The sequence below is a fragment of the Orbilia oligospora genome, assembly GCF_000225545.1.
Source record: "Orbilia oligospora ATCC 24927 unplaced genomic scaffold scaffold00007, whole genome shotgun sequence".
Classification (NCBI taxonomy): domain Eukaryota; kingdom Fungi; phylum Ascomycota; class Orbiliomycetes; order Orbiliales; family Orbiliaceae; genus Orbilia; species Orbilia oligospora.
The window spans coordinates 301,403-323,060 of record NW_011645564.1 but is presented as its reverse complement, the minus strand read 5'-3'; the positions used below and the strand labels follow the sequence as shown (position 1 = coordinate 323,060).

The 21,658-nt window shown below is 44.1% G+C and overlaps 3 protein-coding genes across 3 annotated transcripts; all 3 read left to right on the top strand.

The window, feature by feature from the left end:
- Window positions 1-552: 552 nt before the first annotated feature.
- AOL_s00007g97 (uncharacterized protein) lies at window positions 553-4,624 on the top strand (the record flags this gene model as incomplete). The annotated part of the gene is made up of 3 exons (XM_011119998.1): window positions 553-2,432; window positions 2,500-2,612; window positions 3,003-4,624. The coding sequence occupies 3 exons, from the start codon at window positions 553-555 to the stop codon at window positions 4,622-4,624; spliced, it is 3,615 nt and encodes a 1,204-aa protein (XP_011118300.1).
- Window positions 4,625-8,275: 3,651 nt separating this feature from the next.
- On the top strand, window positions 8,276-10,429 carry AOL_s00007g96 (uncharacterized protein; the record flags this gene model as incomplete). Its single annotated transcript, XM_011119997.1, has 1 exon — window positions 8,276-10,429. The coding sequence occupies one exon, from the start codon at window positions 8,276-8,278 to the stop codon at window positions 10,427-10,429; it is 2,154 nt and encodes a 717-aa protein (XP_011118299.1).
- An 8,876-nt stretch (window positions 10,430-19,305) lies between these two features.
- On the top strand, window positions 19,306-20,250 carry AOL_s00007g95 (uncharacterized protein; the record flags this gene model as incomplete). Its single annotated transcript, XM_011119996.1, has 1 exon — window positions 19,306-20,250. One exon carries the CDS (start codon window positions 19,306-19,308, stop codon window positions 20,248-20,250), a length of 945 nt encoding a protein of 314 aa, XP_011118298.1.
- Window positions 20,251-21,658: the final 1,408 nt, after the last annotated feature.

Below are 21,658 nucleotides of genomic sequence, written 5' to 3'. Positions count from 1 at the left end.
GCGTTTATAGTCTAGAGACTTACAGAATAACATCATCTATTACCTACTTGGCTCGACTTTGCATACTCAAGTACCAATTAAACCCGCATGCGATTGATAGACCCCTAACAATACTTGCTATCCGGAGTATCGGGTCTTACTTGGACTCTGTAAATGGCCTTTCAAGCCCAGCCAGCTGCTGGCCGTATCAGCGCTAGGCTGAAAATGAGAATGGCGCTAGTCCCAGATAGGAAGTTCCTTGAAACGAAAGTACAACAACGACAACAACTTTTGTGATTAATGGACTCTATCACACAGTCTGGTTACGAGACTGTCTATCGCATCGTTCTGGTGTCTCTCAGCCCCCGTCTGACAACTAGACTAGACTCTATCGACAACTGCTGATACTGTACAACTACTTTGATTCCTTCTCGTTGTCTCAATCTCGTCACATCATCTTTCTTCCATAACTATTCAATACTCACTCTCGTCTAGCTTTATCCTATTCGATACCAAGCCTTACAACACTCTCACCGTCAAGATTCTTTTACAAGAACCCTCAAGTATTACATAATGTCTCTTCCCGCGAAACAATCTCGGCGAACCGACCAATGGGGCAATCCTATCCTGCCAGCAGATTACCATGGCTTCTCACGCATCATGTGCAATGAATATCTTTGCGACATGGTCCTGGAAAACATGGATAACCCTCCCACCCTCTGGAGTTTACTAAATATCAGCCGTAGCATCCGCGCGTGTCTTCTCACCTACCATTTCCACCGCTACAGACGCATCATAGTCATGAGGATATTCATGCCCTCGCATTGGGTCATGCCTCATCCGACGAATTGGACCCTACGGGATGAAAAATACAGACGTCGAATGATCGATAGCGGACGTTGGCCTAAGAACAAAAAATACTTTGCACGCTTCACTGATTTCAACTTCGAAGAACTCGTAATCGGCAAGGTTCTTCGAATCCCTTATTGGGTTGCTCCGACTATGGATACCGGTTATGTTGAAAAAATGACCGGTTTGGGTCTATACCTGACTACTTTAATCCTAGATGGCACTGCAGTTACTGGTCGTGGTCTCTTCGGTTCTGTAGCTCAACCTCTGAGCAATGACGTGTATCGTACTTCGCCGGGTCTAATCAGCTATATCGCTCATCACCTCGAACACCTCTCGATAAAGAATTGTCCCAATATTCAACACTCCGATATCGCAATTTACTTGCTCCTCCCACCGTCTGATAACTGTCAACTATCAAAGCTTACTACCCTCCGCTGTTTCAACTGTGGCGAAGCACCTACCGATGGCCCATTCCACAACCTACCAGGCTATGGCTCCAAAAACCTCGTAGTCCAAAAATCAGACAACATTCTAAATATCCAAATCCTCGGTCTTCTATTCACACGCCTGATCCCTCTCCGTCATCACTGGTCAGTTTCACTCCAATTAAGCCTCCCTGCTTTTGATCTAGATGGCGCTGCAAAACGACAAGCCAAAATCCGTTTCGAAAACCTCTTCAAAGCAGGCTGGTTTAATGCCAAAACTCTTACACGTTTCCCACCGCCGGTAGAACTCCCCCTGCCGGAATCGGATATTTTGATACCCGGCCCCTTCGGTGGTTTTATCGCAGCAATGAATGAATCTTTAATGCTCAAGTCAATCTCTTTCTTTCGAAATATAAAGCTTGATTGGTGTTTATGCTGCATGGGAGCCTCCTGTGTGACTTTCGCTCAAAAGTCATTTACGCCAGCAGCGAGGATAAACAGCCGTACCGGTCGAACAGTCCAGCTCGGAAACCTCTATGGTGCCGTCACCGGTGGTAAAATTCGTCGAAAGGAATACTTTCACGTAGTAGACGGAATTAGACCTCGCGTACCCGTTGCACTAACCACCCTCCTACCGGGGAAATACAAAACGCACCTCCCAATCGACGAGGAAAACTTCCCAGAAAGAACCTCGCATTTTCCGGCACGACCGGAATGCAGTCATGCACCGAATGATCCACCCAAAGAGGGACATCCGGATGAGATAAAGAAGTATAGGCCCCGGTTCGCAAGCTTGGCGGGTATGGTGCCTGGACCTGATTATGAAGACCCAGATGGTGAAGGGGATAAAACCTTTACAGTTACGGGATTATCGGGCGAAGGGCTACATACACACTCGTCCACAGGGACAGCAGCTAGACGGGAGAAAGGAGGGAAAGTCTGCGTTAACTGCGGGTTATGGGAGTATGAGAATTATGTCTGGACATACGAAGAACCGGACAGCGAAGACGAAGAAATGGAAGACGAGCCAAATGAGGAAGAGCAGGAAGAAGAAGAAGAAAAAGAGCAGAAGCCTAGGAAGACAAAACCTGTTAAGGTGAAAGACCCGGGAAGACAAATTATAGGTGAATTGTGTGAAGTTTGCGTACCGTTTTTCACCTGTGGGGACTGTGGAGAGTAAGTTCACCTCGAATATCCGCCCTAGGTATATATATAGTAGATACTAGCAGCTAAGATGCATTAGTTTCTACTGCCCCTCCTGCCTCATCGCACCACGTGAAGGCGACCGTCCAAACCCTTGGGCCAGCAGCCCTCCACATCCCGACCTCATGCGCCACCCCTGCGACATCCACGGCGGTACATGCGAAGCCTGTTTTTTCGCCTACAGATATGAATGTCTCAAATGTCAAAAATACATCTGTATCGATTGCGTGGACGAAAACCTTGAGGATCCGGCTTGGGTACGATGTTCCGTTTGCAGTTTATTCGTATGCAAAAAGTGTAAAAACGGAAGAGGCAACGGGCCCGAGCAGATATTGGTTTGTAAAGAAAAGAGTGGAGAGTTCGGGTTAGGACATGAATTTTGTTTGAATTGTCTTGGAGGCATTTGTCGGTATTGTGAGGCAGAGTGGTGCAGTAGTTGTTTTGTTGACAAGCGTTAGTATTCGCCTTCACGTAGCTCCCCTATGTTGATAATATTTCTACGCTGAGTGCTGTGAAAACCCTACTAACATAGTAATTTGCTAGGAGAACAATTCCTAAAAGACCACAATGTTGTAATGAGAAAAGACGAATACTCCTGCTTCACCTGCCAAACATGTTTCGAGTACCAACTCGCCTGGGCTAAAACGGAACAAGACAGGGTCGAAGTATGGAAATACGTTGGAGTAAATATACTCCAACGAGAGATGACAGAAGTCAAAGCCAAAGAATTGGAATACGGCATCGATGCCGACATTCAACAAAGAAGAAAAGAAAGTATCTGGGGTAGCTATTCTGCTCCTAAGAAAAAGAAGCGCCGTCCCAAAGTCGGAGAAGAGATGCCTATCACTATTGAACAGAAGAAGGATCCAGATTCCTCGGATTTCGAAAGTGACAATTCGGATGAGGCATCTTCCACATCATCGGGTTATTCTTCGTCTTCCACCCAACCTGAAAAGTCTGGCAAAAACCATCCGATTATCAAGGCAATAGATGCGTTATACCCCCTCCTCGGCAACTTAGTCGGTCGCAGCACATCAACCCCGCACGGCACAGCAGAATTAATGAAAGCAATGCGCCTCGCCAGGAAGAACATCCTCGCCAGGAAACTAGCAGAACAAAGCTACAGACTAAAGAGACAGAACATGAAACAGGCCCGCAAAAGAGTTAAGAACGCAGAAGATCCTGCAATAAACGATCCGATTTTGAGAGATAGCCAAAGTGATCACATGCGCGGAATAAACACACATATTATTCCCGCCGGGCAGCAAACCGCAACGCCATTGAGGAATGTGGCGGATGAGATTTCAGATGGGAACGTTAAAGAGGGCTTTGATTGGGTGCCATCGGATATGGATAGAATATACTGGGAAAGTAAGGTCAACGACATAAACAGCGACTACTACCTCACAGGGCCAGATCTCACAAGAATGGATTTTGAGATTGAGGAAGAAGAAAAGAATGAAAGGAAGAGGAAGAGAAGTTGGGCAAGACATGGCACCAAAGGGGTAGATTGGAGGCTTGGATACCTTCCCGACGATTGGAGTGGGGAAAGAAGCAAGGCTAACAAGAGGGAAAAGGAGGAGAGCAGCAGCGACGAAGACAATATCATGATAGTGACGAAAGATGGGAGGAAAAAGGTCACGAGCTTAAAGATATTGAGATTGGCAATCAAGAAGCTAAAGCTTAGTGGCAAGGACAAAAAAATTGACCAGAAGTCGGTGAAATTTGTAAAGATAGTTCCAGAGGGTAAAAAGAGGCAATTTAAGACACCAGGCAAGTTGTGGGTCGCAAAGGAAGCAGAGCGCAAGCAGGAAGAAGAAGAAGAAGAAGCCAAGAAACGTGCAGGATTAAGAGGAATCGCGAGGAGAAAAATCCTGAAAAAGGCTGCTAGAGCTGAGAAGAAGAGAAAATTGAAGGAAAAGAAAGCTAGTACTACAGAAGACGTTACGACAGGCGAAGTAACGGAGATGATGCGGGATTTGAATGTAGCCACCGAGGCAGGTACGGTAGAACCAGCGGAGCGGATCAGGGGACGCCGAGTAAGATTCGCAGAGGTAGTCGGTCAGGCCCCACCCGGAGTGACTCGTCGTGCCCCTGCCGTGCTCGACGGAAGAGAAAGAGAAATCTATCAGGAGGAAACGAAGGAAGATTCGGAGAGGGATTAAGTTACTGCATATATTTTTCATAGCGCTATATGCTCAAGTACGCATGTGGGAATGGTACTGTTCAGAGTAGACGGCAAAGATATGAATCAATGTTAATTAACTGCATAACTGTATGATTATGAAAAGGATCAGATCGAATTTATCTTTAATTCACCATAAGTTCATAGTTAGGCTTAAATTTATTAGGTGCCCCGGGCCTCTTATCATGGGCTCATGAATTCATTGACTCCATCGGGGTATTGGATGTGAATGTATGGATTTCCCCGTCACATTTGTCTGTAGCGGGGTTTTATAATATTAATCTACGATATCAAAAGAATCAACTGACCCAATAAATGCCTCCATAGAAAATGCTAGCAAAAAGAGGAGGGTCATCTGTTGACAATATCGTTAATATTCGGCATCTAGCCATCCGTATCCTTGTGGCTTTGGTCTGATATCTCGCCCGAACCACTTATTTAGCAGCCTCCAGATCAATACCTTTTGGCAAATTGAAGTCTATCACATCCATACTACCCTGTATTCCCCAAAACAATCCCAAAACTGTAACTCATTTGCCTCATCCCTTTGGGTATCTCCAGGTTACGGAATAAATTGATTCCTAGTGGGGTTTAAGGTCATGTGAGGGATTGATATTACATTTGGAAATATGAAAAGAGAAATCTGGGCTCTGAATGGCCGTCTAAGTGAGAATTCAACATCTCTGAAGAGGGGCGTGTTTGGCGTAGCAACATCCCTCTCCACCGACCCTTCAGACGTCTCAGGTATTAAGTATGGGTAAAATAAAATCAATACCTCACCGAAGAATCAGCAGTTCTTTCCACCGGATCAAGTGGAATTTCAAAATTGGGCTTCATTTTGGGGGCCGACAAACCCCAGCCCGTGTACCGCATGATTTCGTGTATATTTTTTAAAAAAAGAAAACTACAACGAGTAGCATCATGGGAGGCAGTTTATGACGGGTGTACCCAGACCCTGCGGGAGGTTGTCATCCTCGATTATCATTGTATGAATATCTACCTAACCCCAGCAGCGTTTAAACACCTACGCATATATGCATGGTTACATAGGTATGCGTCGGGACCCGAAATCAACAAGGCATGGCCATTATCACGATAGACGCTGCCAAGCCTTATGGGCTATCATTTATACAGCGCTAGTCGATCGGCGGCACTAAGATAAGGCGTTAGGTTGAATTTTGCAACAGATTTGAGTAGTAGAGTGGGAATACATACCTTTGGATCATATGGTCAATGTATTAGGCTGAGAGAAGGAACTAAAAGGAAGAATGGAAGAAGCTAGAGAGGGTAGATAGTTTACTTTATAACACTAGTACTATTCATAGACACTATACTTATCACAAGAGCAAACGTTGAGTTATATACGCTATTTGCGCCTAATTAGCTAATTTGAGCCAATTCTACTGATCTAGATCGATCCTCAAATACCTACAATATTTAGCCTGATGGACCAAAAGAAAAATAATAATATGCGTATGCGTGTTATCAATATATTTATATTTTATTTGAGATTACAAATAGCTACTAACATAACGTGCTAAATTTTGGTATGATTTGCAGACCATGTTGGATATTCCGTGTTGTGAAGCCGCATCCCGAGTTTCCAGATCCCGAGATCTGCGTTTAGATCCCGAGATTTCGGAATCCCGAGAACTCGGCCCGACCAGGTGGGGTTTCCCGCCCTGCATCCCGAACCAACCACGCCCAAGATTCGGTTCGGGCTTGGCGGATGTGCGTGGGGCATGCAGCCTGCATGAAATGTCAAAAGGCCGCCCGATCATTCCCCCGCTCGGTTTATAACTTCCATGCCATGTCCACACCTCTGCGCCATGGTTCAATGGCTAAGCTGGAAGTGTTATGGAATCGCTGCCATAGTCAAGAGCTCTAGAACGGTCCTCCCAAAGCTTGTTCTTGAACGGAAGACCGGGGCAGGCTATTCGAATCAGGACTGACATGTACCTACCTACTGCTGCTAACCAAGTAGATACTTCAGTATCAAGGTACTTAGTTTAATTAACCCAAGGAGGTGATTCCTATAATTAAACATCGTCGTCGTCGTCTGAGGTCGGGAGGAAGCTCGGAGTGACATGGAAGCCGCGAATATACCAATCTCCACCGACACCGATATCGCCAAATGCGACATATAAAGTCTCTATTAGAACAACTTAGTCCCCGATGAGAAGACGGTATGGGAAATGTACCAAAGTATCCCGTACGTATGCAATGCGAAGATCGAAGACCCTAATTCACCAATCACAGCTGTGATTTCGCGATATCCTTGCCGTTTTCTGTTGGACTGTGCATACATTCCGCGAGCTGTTCTTGACTTGAATTTGGCGATAGTGGCTGGTTGATCTCCACCAACTCGGCCAACTACCCAGCTACTAATTATACTAGTGAGTACATACGTCCCGAACCCGTCTTTCCCCTCTTTTTTTTTCTCTTCCTGTTGAATGAAGATTCTTCCCGAGAATCTCGAAAGTTTCACTCTTTTTTCACCACCAATTTCCCTCGTTTTCAAGCCTATTTGCTGTCATTGTTGTTGAGTGGACTAAAATAAAATCTGTTGTCCGACCGAAGCTTTACTGCTGTGTTGAGCTCAACTACGTCAGGAGCTCAACTACCATCAATTGCTACTCCAAACAACCGTCATCATCATCGCCATCATCATCATCGCCATCACTGTCATTGTCCATCAAGTTTGAAAAAGAGGAAGGAAGGTATGACCATTCAGCTATGGAAAGAGGCCGAGATGAGACTTCAAGCCAATTTCGCTAACAAGATGCCTTTTAATAGAAATTCCTATTAAGGGAGCACGTGCTGTTACTTCCTCGACAAAGCCACACGTGTCGACGTGCATTCCATACAATACCCCTTGCTTGGACCACAAGACAGCCTCGAAGCGTCGCCACTCTCCTTCAATTCCTTGATATCAAAATATATCCAAGACTCTTCGGCGTCATATCCAGGCCCTGTTTATCTTTTGACAGCCTGAAAACGTCGAATCCCGACCGTCCGTTTTGCTACAAGACCTGGACAGAAGTCAATTTCCGTTTGCATTTCCTCTCGAGCTTTGACCTGCTTCAGCACCGTTCCTCTCGCAGACCGACCGACCAAAAGACTGATATTAATCGAAAACTTGCCGATACCTTGTCCCCCAGGTTCCTGAGATACTTTCCCCCCTCAGGAAGCCATAGGAGGGACAACAGGATTTCGCTAAGATTATCATTACAGTGATTCATTGTTCAGTTGGTTGGATGTCAAAGGAAACCTAAGAATAGACAAATATTCGAGGCCTTTTACCTCTTCACGCTCGTTTCCAAGACTAGGTCTTCTAGCAGGGGAAATAAAAGATAAAAGATAAAAGATAGAAAAAAGATCATCCGGAGTTTCGCCGTATTACCACGGGATCATATCTTGCGACTGACATCGAAAGAATAATCAATCGTTCTTGGAATCCTAACCGTGGTAGTACTACACAATCAGGGAGCTAAAAAGTCCCGCAGATCGAGAAACACTGCACCTGCATTGACAATAATAACGCCACTCCTTGAAGAAAATCACATACTGTTATCAATATTAGTATCGTATCAATCAATCAATCGATCAATCAATTAATTGATCAATCACTATGCCGTTTGTGCCAGAACTAGTATCGACGACAAGGTATTCCAACCGGTCCACGGACGCAAGCGCACAATCGACGTCTGACAGTCGCCCTTCAGATGCCGCTGGGACCCCTGCTTTGAAGCCACGATTCTTGCCTGAACCCATTGAAACTACTAGGAGGACCAATCGGGCCGTTCCTTCCATCGAAACTTCTGTATCTGGCCCCAACTCGCCGCCATCGTCAAATTCCAGTACTCCCAAAGCGACTCTTTTAAACAGCAACAACACAGAACCGGTGTCTCAAGCGTCGGCGAGCAAGTTTCTGCCAGTGCCCGTGGAAACCACTCGCCGTTCCAATCGGACACAGCCCGCGAAGTCCGTTGATAATACCGATATCAAAAGAAAAGGTTGGGGACGTGACAGCTGTGACGGTTATGCAGACAAAGAAGAGCACAAACCTGTGATTCTCAATCGGGCACATCGCATTCCTGTTCCAATCCCGGGCCCAGGAAAAAGCAAATGGTTCCCGGATGAAGCCTCAGGATGGGGCCAACAATACAACAACCAGCCTACCATCAAAAACGCTCAGCCTGCGAATGGAACCTTTGAAGGCGCAAACCGTTCGTTTTTGCCATTGTCGTCACCTTCACCGCAGCCTATGACTGCCGCCTCTGGCCATGACAGTCATGCAAATGTCAATGATGCTGAAACCTATTTTCAGTCCCTGCCAGATTCCACTTTCCAGCCCGAAAAGGCAATCTCGTCCCAAGTTCGTGACCAAAGCAATTATAGAAACAACGGTGACCCTCGTCAATTTAATCACTCTACCAATGAGACACGTTCTATTGCGGGTGTTCTGGGCTCCACTACAACTTCATCAAATCCCGCAAATGCTAACTCTCCGACAACTGTTCGCTCTGGGGACGAGCACCAGGAAGAAGTGGCCGGGACTGCATCCTTGTCCTGTTCTCCTGCTTCGTCTCTCAAAAGCAATGCTTCGGGACCAAACTATCTTCTCGATTCCTCGTCTTCACAACAGCAGGAGCAGGAGCAGGAGCAGCAACGCTTGACAGGTTTGAACGCCGCTGCCCCTGCAATAACAAGTATTGAATATCTCTCACCTTCTTCATGTGAAAAAGCCCCATCCGGTCTCAAACACCCAAACGCAATCCTCGTCCGTGACTTTGGCTACACCTCGAGTCGTCCGACCCTCCTCAAACTCCCGAAGGCTGACGCTAGTGCATGCAGCTCGCCAGGGGTTGTTCCGAAGGTCCAACAGATACCAGTGCAACACAACGGTCCTCACACGAATATTAATACTGGGTCATATCCCCAATCTGGACTTCTCGATCCTTCAACTTATACCACCACATCATTAACATCATCGACATTCACTAAACATTCCGCTGTCGATCTTCTTCGTAATCAAGTTCTCGCGGCTCAATCACAATTAATTAAGGATAAACAATCCTTCCTCTCGCCTACCTACACCCCAAATAATAATAAACCTTTACAGCCGCTAAACGGCTCGAATGAACCCAAGAGGAAGAAACCTCTCCTCCCATTCAGTTTTATTCCTGCCGCATCCCGTCCCGTGAATTCAGGATATTTATCACCAGGTTCACCATATCAAAGAGTTCTTTTATCACCAGGAACTTCAGTCACTCCTCTCCTTTGCGAGTCTCCAATGGCGACAACACTCTTCTACGAGTCTTCCAAGATGAGCTCTCACGGCGACTACTTTACTGCTAAAAAGCAGGCATCGGGCATGTCGATTGCCTCGAATGCTGACTCGGTTGTCAGCAGAGATACCGCGCTTACTACACCTTCAACCCGACCGTCCTCCCCTGGACCAAGCAAATACGGATATCCATGTACATCAACCTCGTCGCTGGTGGCCATGGTCTGCCAAACTCCTCAACCAATATGCTCGGATCCACCAAACATGTGTCCAGAATCTAGGGAGGACGTTAGCACGGAATTTGTGGTCGCCGTGTTTAATTACCTCAGCCTGGGACACGAGAGTATCGCGCGCAAATTCGACAAAGAACTATGCGAGGCTACTGGGTGGGGGTTGGAAAGAGTAACTACCGATCGATTGGGTGCGTTGAGGGAGTACGTTGAGGAATATGTGGATCGGAAGCCTAGATTTGGTAGCGGCATGGCGGGCTGGTAGGCCTGTGGAGCAAAGAGGGGGGATAATTGGTGATGTGGATGGGGGTGGTGGTGTGATTGTGGGTATCAGTGTGGGTTGAGTTGGCCTTTCATGCCTTCTTGCATACACAACCTACATAAGTGGCATAATATTTTTACTATTGCCACGGGTAGATGATGAGGGGGGCTAGACATCGACGCATATACTCTTTCATCGGCGTTCTCATTTTTCTTTTTTATTCCCTCATTACATCGTTATCTTCAGTTAGCCTTTTTTTTTGACTGCGGTTTAGCGGAGGGTCTGTCTGTGTCGTCTTGTTTAGCATGCGTCCCTGTTCAATCTTGCGATTCGTTAGTTTCTCTTTTATTCATTCTGTCGGTTGGCATACATACATGCATTACATCCTTACATACCTTTGCATACATACATACACTGCTACGTTACTTGCACTTTTATATTAGCATGCCCTTGACATCTTCGTCATCGTCGTTGACTCTTGTTTAATTCGGCGTGTTGTGTGGTTTTTTTTTTTGTCTCCTCCTTTTCTTAGTCATTCTAGTTAGCGATATCATAGAACAGAAGAGACCGACAGTTTGGGAATAAATCCATCATCATCATTATTACTACTACTTTCGACCATTTCATTCCAAATTCCATAATTCGTCATCAATTCTAGATAATACAATCCATAATCCAAGTAAGAAAATAAAGAAAAATAAACCGAATGAAAAGGCAGCGTTTTTTCGATGCGCATAGTAAACGTTTCGAAGTGAATCACAAAATTCTCGTTTCTAGAAGAAAGGAAGCAGAAGCGAAGGGGGCAGAGAGGAGTTGTACTTGTTGTCAGTACAGACGTATAACACATGTGCATGCAGCGAGCTACTGCATCTTTTATTCATCGATCCTAGAATATTCACTGCAGGCAGGATTTAAAGTTGGTTAGACGACTTCAGGTTCTGCAAGAGTTTCCTGCAGGTTTATTTTCGAGGTTTTATGATGTGTAAAAAAAGGTTTGAAGAAAATAAGTTAGTGAGGGGCTAAGTGAGAGAGAACGAACTCGAGAAGAGGGTGGTGATCGTTAGGTTGTTCGATTTGATTCATTTAGTGGTATTCGTGTATCCCGAGACATGAATCCCACCGCTGGCAAAAACGATAATAGTATCGCAGGCAAAGAATTCAAGCTAAAGTAATCAAGCGAGAGAAAACAGTGGGATAAGACACTTGATTCAAAACAACTCTTGCCTACGGTACGATAATACGATATGGATATTCTGGGATATCCGAGTCAGGACTAAGTATGAATCGATGGACAATCTAGTAATATTCCGGGTTTCCGTAAGAAGAGTTAGTTAATCAGTTTATATTAGTTAGTTAATTTCGTCAGCTTTTAGCACCTTGATTCTTTTTTTTTTTTTTTTTTTTTTTTTTTTTTTTTTTGGCTTTGCGAATTTAAACTCATTGCCAACATCTGGACGTGGCATAGCATGGCATGGCATAGCATATGCATTGCATTCCGGTGAAAGGTTATGTTATCTACTACCCTAGATGAAGTATGTGGTAAGTGTTACTCTTGTGTGACGATGAGGGAATTTTTCGTCTTTCTCTTCGTCTTCTCCCTCTTCCCTCTTCCCTCTCTCTCGCCTTTTTTTTTTTTGGCCTTTAAGATAAGTCAGGGAAAGTCCTGAGTTTTAGGACGGTGCAGGGGATGATTGTGGTGGCTAGGATCTAGGTTTTAGGCGGGTTCTTTTTTTTTTGTTTTCAGCGGTTCGAACCGTTTCCCGCTTCCCGAAGGGATTTTTTTGTTGCACGTTGTAGACGGTGGATTTTTGGAACCCTCGCTTTTTTTTTTTTTTTTTTTGTCCCTCCCTTTTCTCCTTCTTGTTTGCTCGATGATTTGGCTTGTGGACAGATTAGTGGAATGTAAGACTATATGCAACCGATGTTAGGCTGTCTACTGGGTTATAGATATCGATTTACCCTGAATCATCATTTTCCGTCGATGTGTAAATGCCGGTAAGGCTGTTAGGATGGGAAATCCCAAAAGTATTATAATCATATATATGCGAGTCATAATTGGCGCTTCAATATGCAGGCCATGATTCGCGTCCTAATATGCGTCCTAATATGCGTCCTAATCTGCGTCCTAATCTACGTTCTAATCCGCGTCCTAATCACCAACCTTTCGGGGACGACTTAATCGATGATATCCTAATATGGATCGATTACAATCGATTCTCTAGTACAATATGCAGTCCAAATCGAATTAATACGAGCTGATTGGCGAGCTGATTGAGACCTCGGCCCATATCCTAGGCTTATCGATAATATATATATAAGTAAGTATATAGATCCTAAGATCATGATGTCATCGATTGATATCCTGATGTGTACGTAATTTATGGTATCGATATATATATATCCTAATGTAACCGATAAATTTAATACCCGTTATCATGTGATCCTGCTTAACGCATTTAATTTACCTTTACAAAAGTATTATGTTTAGGATTTCAGGATTGAAATCGAAATATTATATCATGTTTTAATTGATAATTAATTATAAAGTTTTAACTTTGCAAATTTGATCGAGTTGCCACTTATTCCGTATCCGGTTCCCTTCCGAGCTCCTAGGCTAGTTCGATTCCGGGATTCCAGAATTCCTAATTGACATCCTAATGAAAGGTTTCAATTAGAGCCAATCGTAATCAATGCTAGCATTCTGATGTAGTCCTATTCCTAGTTGATTCTCTTGGTAGGATAGTATCTGAGCCGTACTTTAATGCATACAGCACTTGTACTTTAGTCGACGTCCTAACTAATTGCAATTGGCATAATTCAAGTTTCGATCTATATCCTGACTAGCTAGTCTCGGAGCCATAGGGGTACCAGTTGAAATCCTCTTAGGAACGGTAAACGACACCACAAGGATTGGAGATTCCAGAATTAAGTCTTAGTATTTTAACTTTCCTAATTGACATATCGACATCCTAATCGATGCTTGGACATATAATTAGGACCTAATAGCAACCTAACTTCCCTGGTCTAACCTAAATGCTTAATGATATATATAATAGGACACGATCAAACTATTTGCGGATCCTAATACGGGCCTACCTAGGAATACAGGTATATGAGACCTAGCTAGAACTCTATACTCTAGGAACATGCAACTTGGCTAGGAATTGATTATATTCTTAATTTATCATCAAGCCGTCAGAGAGTTTGCGATTTAGGATTATAGAACCTAATTTTCGCTTTGATTAGCAAGGTGTCCTAGTCACCTAGGATCACTATGCATCTATGGAGTAGATATAGATGCTATGTTCTGGTCACGGTAATTTTGGTATCGTATTCACTGCGCAGATTTTATGATATACACATATTCAAAGTCAACGTTTCAATGTATTCGATTCATTCCATAAAACTGAAATCAATTACCACCCTAACGAAAATTTACTTGCAATTCTAAAACCTGTATCTGAAGTCTTGGTATCGTATCTAAATCAACATCCCGATATCAGAATGCTTCTTAAATGGCAACTAGGGAGATGATGTCAATCTTGCGCTGCAGAGATGATGAATAGCATAAATATTCACATTTCGGGATGCATCGAGGCTAGCACCCGTTATTATAATTTGTATTTTAGGGCACCTATGACGCCAATTCGTATGCAAAATTTAGGATGCCTATTTACATTTTAGGATACCAATTTCCATTTTAGGATACAAATTTACATCTTAGGACGCATGTTCAGATATCAGGAAGCCTATCATATTAGCCAGGATTCCAATCAGGAACGCAATTCTATCTAGGCCGACCAACGTTGCAACAGGCGCGCACAGTTTTACAACATATAATTAGGTTGCATATTAATTCAGTCGCGTCGACATCTTGATTGATATCGGCAACCTCCAATATGCTGACTAAAATCCTAATTATGTTAAAATATGTCTCTAGGATCCTAGCCGCCGTCCCAAACATGACCCAATAGCCGTCCTAGAACACAACCCAATTAGGTTCGAGTTGATCAATAGGAAACCCCAATACACTTATACTATCTTAGGTATCCTAACATCATAATTAAACACCTGATACATTTCCTAATGCTGTATCCTAGACTAGTTTTAGGATTAGAATGATCACGCTACCAAATCTCAAGCGACACATAAATACCAAGCATATCAACAATTATAAAACGAGAAAGATTTTTCGATTACAAAGAGTTGTAGGTGCACATCTAATCCAATACAAAAATACCACAAAACTTGGTTCCAACCTTCGACAACTTAGCTGAGATCATTTCCACACAAAACTTAGTCTCGTAAGCAGCCAATTGCAGTTCTAGCCTACCCAAACCCCGCATTCTCTACAGCCATCAGATGACGCTCGGACTTCCAAGAATTTGGCATTAAACTAGCTAGAAAACACATAGCTTTAAAGTTCAAGCCAGGGATCGGAATCTCTGTTTCTTTGTCTTGTGGCGGTTGCATTGACGAAAACCAAGTTAAGCTAACCTAATACTAAACTGGGGTTGCTAGATTTCGTGGGGAAAACCCCCCAAAATGGAATCTCACACCCCCGTTCGTCCGGTAAGTCCATTTCATAATTATCGTGGGGAGCTAGGGATTTCGGAAGCATGTGAAAGCGGGGAAGCGAGAAGCTGGGGTAATTTTTAGTCACTGACTCGGTATTTACAGGTTTCAGATTATCGCTTTGCAGACTCGCATACGCCAGGGCTTTCTCGGGACCTAGCATGCTAGCAGTGGTTTGTGGGGTGGGCGATGTCGGGATTTATAATGTTCAAACCTAGTGGCGAGCTGCCCCATGGGTGGGGAAGCTTCAGGTAAGGAGGGGCATTCCGGGCGGGATCAAGGGGATGAGAGGTAAGGGCAAATAAATACCTTTCGTCTCATAGGGGCATGAGTGCTCCCTGGGCGGCCTCGGAATCAATCGTCCTTAACAGTAAGTATCCGTACTATCAGGATGGCCTCGTAAATTTAACCAGTTCCCTCGTAAAGCTATCCTAATTTGAGGAACTAATATATTTAAGTGGGAAACTTAGTCGAAATAGTTTGACCAAAGTGTGTAGTCGTAGATCTATTCCCGCTACATTTTTTTTCTTTTTGTTAAATACATATTTATCCTGTACGTTTGGCAAATGGGTTTGAGGAGTCTGTTCATTGCCGTCTATTAAACGTCGCGAATCGATATCTACTTCCTGTAAATAAGCTTCTACGAGCATGTATGTATGGTTAGCTTTGATGGTATCTCTAGATGTTTAATTGGGACTATAGAAGGAATAAGTATTGATATAAAAAGCATACAGGTCTTCAGAGCATTGCAATTGGTGGATTAACTAGCATCATTGGGATAGGAGAAGGTTTACGTGTATAACTGCGTATCAATAGCTATGGAATGATGGATCAAGTAGATATCTCATGGGTTAGGACTCAGATCTACCCTACACGAATCTAGCACATTTGTATTTTGTATAGCCTTAGAGAATTTTTACTCCGTATATACACTAGCTTGCGCGGGATACCTCTGTAACATCAGAAACACACGATATACAGCCATTGGTAAAGCGTAAAGGCTACTGAATAATAGATCGTAAATTGGACAATAACGCGCACACATTCTCTCTCTATATAGATACATACATGTGTCTGTATGTATGCATGCATATGTTCTAGCGATGTATTGGTCAACGCTCAAGGGAAGGTAGCTTCCAACGACCTCGTAAGAGCGATCGGGCATATTTGCTATGATGAGTTGGTAGAGGAGGATCCTAAAGGGTTTGAGAAGAAGGCGAGAAGGCAACAAAGGCCATTCACTAGCGCTATAGCTTCAAATCTGATCAACAGTAACGCATTGGTAACTTGGACTGCTTCTTAAACAGTGTCGATATGTCCATCCATCCACTAACGCCCACCCCCGCCGAGCAACCTTGTTTGTTCTCACAGTGGCCCTGATAGACATGATCTATGAAACTATTTCCTCTTAGATTCGCCTCAGAAAATATTCACTACATGGTTTTTCCCTAGAGCCTCGAGGATATGCATATATATGCATCCTGGGAACGTTAACGGAATTCCTGTTAGTACGAAAGGACCTTGCTACGTACCTGGGTGACAAAATTATAGAAGCAAGTTTGTATGGCGCTCCCATACAATCTGCTTCTTTATTTTGTCACCCGGGTACTACGGTATCATGACAATATAGCCCACAAGCTGGCCGTAAACACATTTTTCTGAAGCCATTGCTATACGCCGCGATATTAGCGCCCTGTTTTAAAGCGATTGATGTCCAAGTCAAATACATATTCGGATATATGCAAGGCGAATTTTCCGGTGTCATGATCGGACGGTTTTGGCACACATATGTATGATGACCTACCGTGAATACTTTCCGTAATTATAACTTAAAACATGCCGCCGCAAGCTATGGCGCGCCGTCGACCCACGATGCCATGAGAATACTGTGATTTCAGGTTTACGATCGATATCCTCGCCTTGAACTTACGTGTGACCAATCAAGCTATGCACCATGCATATGCTATTATAACTACTGAGATACAACTATATTCCGGTTTCAAATGAGAAGTTCTAAACCGGTTTAAATATTAGAATACCGCCTCGAAATTCTCTACCAAAAGGCATCTGCCGATCCAAAGATCAGCATGCGACAGGGTTACACTCTCCACCTGAAGACGAAACGACAGGGATCCTCATTTCAACACATTTAGGGCGCAAATTCTGCAACACTTAGTTTTCTCGTTGAAAATGTTTTCCTAAGCTTAGGCAAGGACGGAAAACTATTAGCAGAACCTGCGCCGTAGTAGAAAGCTCAACCTTGGGATGTTCAAGTAGATCCTTAAACGAGGCGGAGATAGTACATTAAGGTACAATGCTACAGATAGGAGAAAACCGCTTTGTCTCTCGGCGGGAAAATATATCAAGTCCAGGGTATACTATGGTTGGGGTCTGGATCCGGAGCTCCAACTGAGAAGTGATTACATCATTGGCATTCAGCTGGGGTGACGACGAGACAGGTTCTATGGAGTCATAGGGGATGCATGTGCATGAATTTTGCATGCATAAGGGTTCTTTCTTTCTTTTCTTTTATTTTATTTTATTTTCTTTTCTTTTCTCTTAAAAAACCGTCTATGAGCTCGGGTTGTTTCCGATGTTGAGATCGATGAAAATTCAACAACACTATATCGCTATAGGTGACCTCGCCCTGCCGTTCAATATCAAACTGGGTGAGCGAATACGTGTATATGCCTGCCTAGGCATTTTTTTAAAAACTTCTTGCAATTGAATAGATTCTCATATTTCCAAACCTAGGTAATCTTATTGAAGAGAAATAATAATCTCTTCACGAATTCATATGATCATTTATTTACACACTTCCCAGAGCTAGAGTAAGTCAACGCGTTTTCCCTGCAACTAACCATTCATTAACATCACGGTCGGATTCAGTTAGGCCCTTTTCGAATTTCGGGTAGCACTTCTCGAGAGCTCTGGTCAAGATCCAAATCTAAGAGTATAGAAGTTGGCTGCTCAGCTGAAGTAGCTGCTGTGTATTAAAAACAAGATATTCTGAAACGATATCGAATAGCATATTCCCCTCAGCTCTTACTCATCCCTTTCCCCACATTCTCGCCAGAAGCGAGGGCCGTTCCGTCCCAGATCGATCTAAACTACTTGCAGCCGAGGGATGCAAAAGTTCGCAACATAATCCAACAAATCACCAACAAAGATAGCCAACCAGGCTTGATAAAGCGAGATTGAGGGATGGACGATCGGTGATCCTATGCATATTCTTGTGCAGATTGGCATCTTTGTTGCGAATGCAATGCATATGCTTCCTGCTCGGTTTATCTAAACGGGAAACCTTCTTCGGATCAGTTCTTATGATAACATTCTATCCTATAGCGCTTTGCAGATCGATCCCGTGTAACATCCGAATCTAGAGTTCATGTGCAACCGCATGCACCCTCCGTGAAAGGAGAACTGATATACGAAGTCCTATTTTGTGATTTCACTTCTTCGAGATCAACCCGGTCTCAACCCAAAATGCCAAATCGATACCTCAGGTTACTCCGCTTATATTCCGTCTACGGTATATGTGCGTATACATCTACCAAGGAAAGACACCGGCCCTAGTGAGAAGTAGGGCTACTGATATCTAATTGACTTTATGAAACGAATCTAGCTGCTAATGTGCCAGCTGCTTGGGCTTGCATATGTGAATCCGGGTCTGCCTGTCAGTAAATACCTCATCCCTGGAACGTCGGGACTTTCATGAACCAAATCTGCCACCGTATCCCAAAAGCTGTTACACCTGAATGCTGAAAACAGGACCGACTTCGTGGTTGGTCAGAATTGTAACAGATCTCGGGCTTTGGTAAGTGGTGATGCAAATGTGGCTGACAAGTACCCCAATTGATCGGCACGCGGGAGCATTAATCTAAGCTTCGAAGGGTTCGCGAGAATGCTGAATTTGAGTTACTGTGATCAGGACAAAAAATATAAATATGAAGGGTTTCGCCAGTTGAGATCATATGTCGGAATGTACCGTCCAAGAAGAAAGCCACAAGCAACGTAAAAGGTACACATATACATATCTAGGTTCATTTTCTACCGATCTTCTCTCAAAACAACCTTACCCAATTGTCTAGAAATGACTAGCTTAGCAAAAGGCCACCTGTGAGTCCCTTTCCACATCTTTTAACCCTGCGACAATCTCTAGAAACCAGGAGCGTCAGATCAACGATTACGCAATATTATAGTTACTCATACCAATTTTGCGAATTAGTGGTGTCTTTATCCAAGCCCTAGACTGTAATGTCCACCATCGAGGATATGAAAACACATGGTCCGCTTGGCAAAATATGGACGGCGTCAAGACACGTTACGATCCTGTCGTCATTCCCCGCTCTGCTAAGACTAGAAAGTTCGACGTCTTCATTGTCGGGTTTGACCACTGCCTCTATCATCGCGGATGGCTAGCTGGCCAGGGATGGGCAAAAGACTGGACCAAGATTGCTACCAACTGCCTTGGCCCACCAGCCATAGTCTCTCGTGACAGCGACAAGTTCATCGAGCTTGCCTACGTCGGTACGGATCACTCGCTCAAACACAAGCGATTAGAGGAGAACCAAACATGGTACCCTGCCGGTACCGAAACCATGGATTGGGGTGGCAAGTATATTTATAACCGTGGTTCTGCATGTAGCTGGAGTACCGACCATGTCAGCTTCTTCTTCATCGGTATGGATAGTAAATGTTACGAGAAGCGTTGGGTGAGGGGTATTGAGGGATGGAATGATTTCGAACTCCCAGGAACCTGGACTATCCCTCCGCGAGCACTCTCACAGTACAAAGACGAACAAAAAATGACCGTCTATGGATTGAATGAGGAGAGCAAGCTCTTCTATTGCGGACGTACCGGCGCAGGGGATGTTGGTGGATGGAACCACACCGTTTTCGACGACGGTACTTACTCGAAAGAGATACCGGAGGCCGTCTCATTTGGAGATTCTGGTCAGAGAATAGATGTATTCGTTGTTGGGCTTGACAGCTCCGTCTACCAAAAAACTTGGACAAAGGCAACCGGCTGGAAAGATGCGAAGAAAATTGGAGGCAACACCATCTATGCCCCGAGAGCGGTCAGTTGGGGGGACAGCAGTGTGACCAGATACGACTTGTTTGCTGTTGGTCGAGACTTCTCGATGTGGCATTTGTTTAGTAACGATGGAGATAAATGGTTGCCCGGCGATGCCACCTGGGAAAGTTTAGGAGGCAAGACGGCAACGATGGCTGGTGGCAGAGTTTGATTCCTACTTGAAATCTCTACGGATAATATCTATAACTATACTAGCAAGGGTACTAGGTTTCAAGCAACATACTATTTTTTTTTTTTTTTTTTTGATTTCTGAAGATGCACGAGAGATAGGTCTCATGATTGCGCGAACGACTATTGGAGGACACGAACTTAATGTTACCTTAGAAATTAAGCTACCGCGATATCAAGACCTAGAAATCAAAATATCGAGAGCCCAAGGCTACGGCTAGAATCTCGGATTATCATTCCAAAGACAGCTTTGATACCCATGACCTGTAGAGAATGCATTGTGCTATCGATCGTTACCAACGCCAAGGTAGGAATGACTAACAGGAATTTTTATGATTTGGATTTAGGACGCCTTGGATTTAAACCTATAACTAGGATTGCGAGTCCGCAGAGAGACAATATTGGCGGCCGGACGGCTCAAGTCCGCCTCGTTCGCTCAGAATATTAGCTATAATAAAAAGCAAGATATATAACAGGCACATTAGAGCAGTTCATGCTTAATAGGCCTAATAAGACTGCATATAGTAAAACGAGAGATCAAGTCTTTAATACCCTGCTAGGAATATATGGCTTGAAGTTAGCAGGATGGCTAGATCCTTCTGGTGAAACAACCATTCGTATTGAACTCGAGGTTGTGTTCGGAGATCTTGAGTTAGGAGGGCAGCTCTGTACGTACACAGCTATGCCCTGGTAAAAATTGCGGGAACACAAGCTTGGATCCTACACTAAGGTGCCTTCCGAAGGTAACTTGAGGCGATGCAATCGCCAATCGAACATAGATGCATAATTAATAATGCTATATTCGTACCTTGGCCGTTGGATGCATGTCGAAGACTCATCGCGGGGAGGGAAAGGCCCAAGAACCGGACTAGCCACTACATCAAACTTTAGGTTGAAATAGAAGAATTAGGTTTCTTGCTCTTTAAGCTTTGTGCCGTGTGATGCATCCCACGAATCCTAGACTTGAGGCGTGTTATTCGAAACGTATCCTGCAGAACAAGTGATATCTGAGCCCACCATACTAGTATATAAAGTACCGAACACACAAATGATCGATTAAGCTGTACACGTAGACACGTCTCCTGATAAGGGCTGTAGGGCGCAGGAAGTTTGGTGTTTTATCCGACCCCGAATTTTCTGACGGGCCTTCTAGGATATCGAGTCATCAGGGTACATCATCGCTCGCTCCCCGGCCCAGAACGGATCGCTTCGTAAGCAAGTGCTGCGCATTCGTATAATATTTGAATTTTTGTGACCAAGTACTATATAGCGAAGCTCGCTCCTTCCCGAAATCGCTAGAAGAAATTATCAGTCATTTCGAGAGCGCCTAATGAATAACTTTTAATGGTTTAAGTCTCGGGGTTCGCGATTTATATATTGATGGGAGGCGG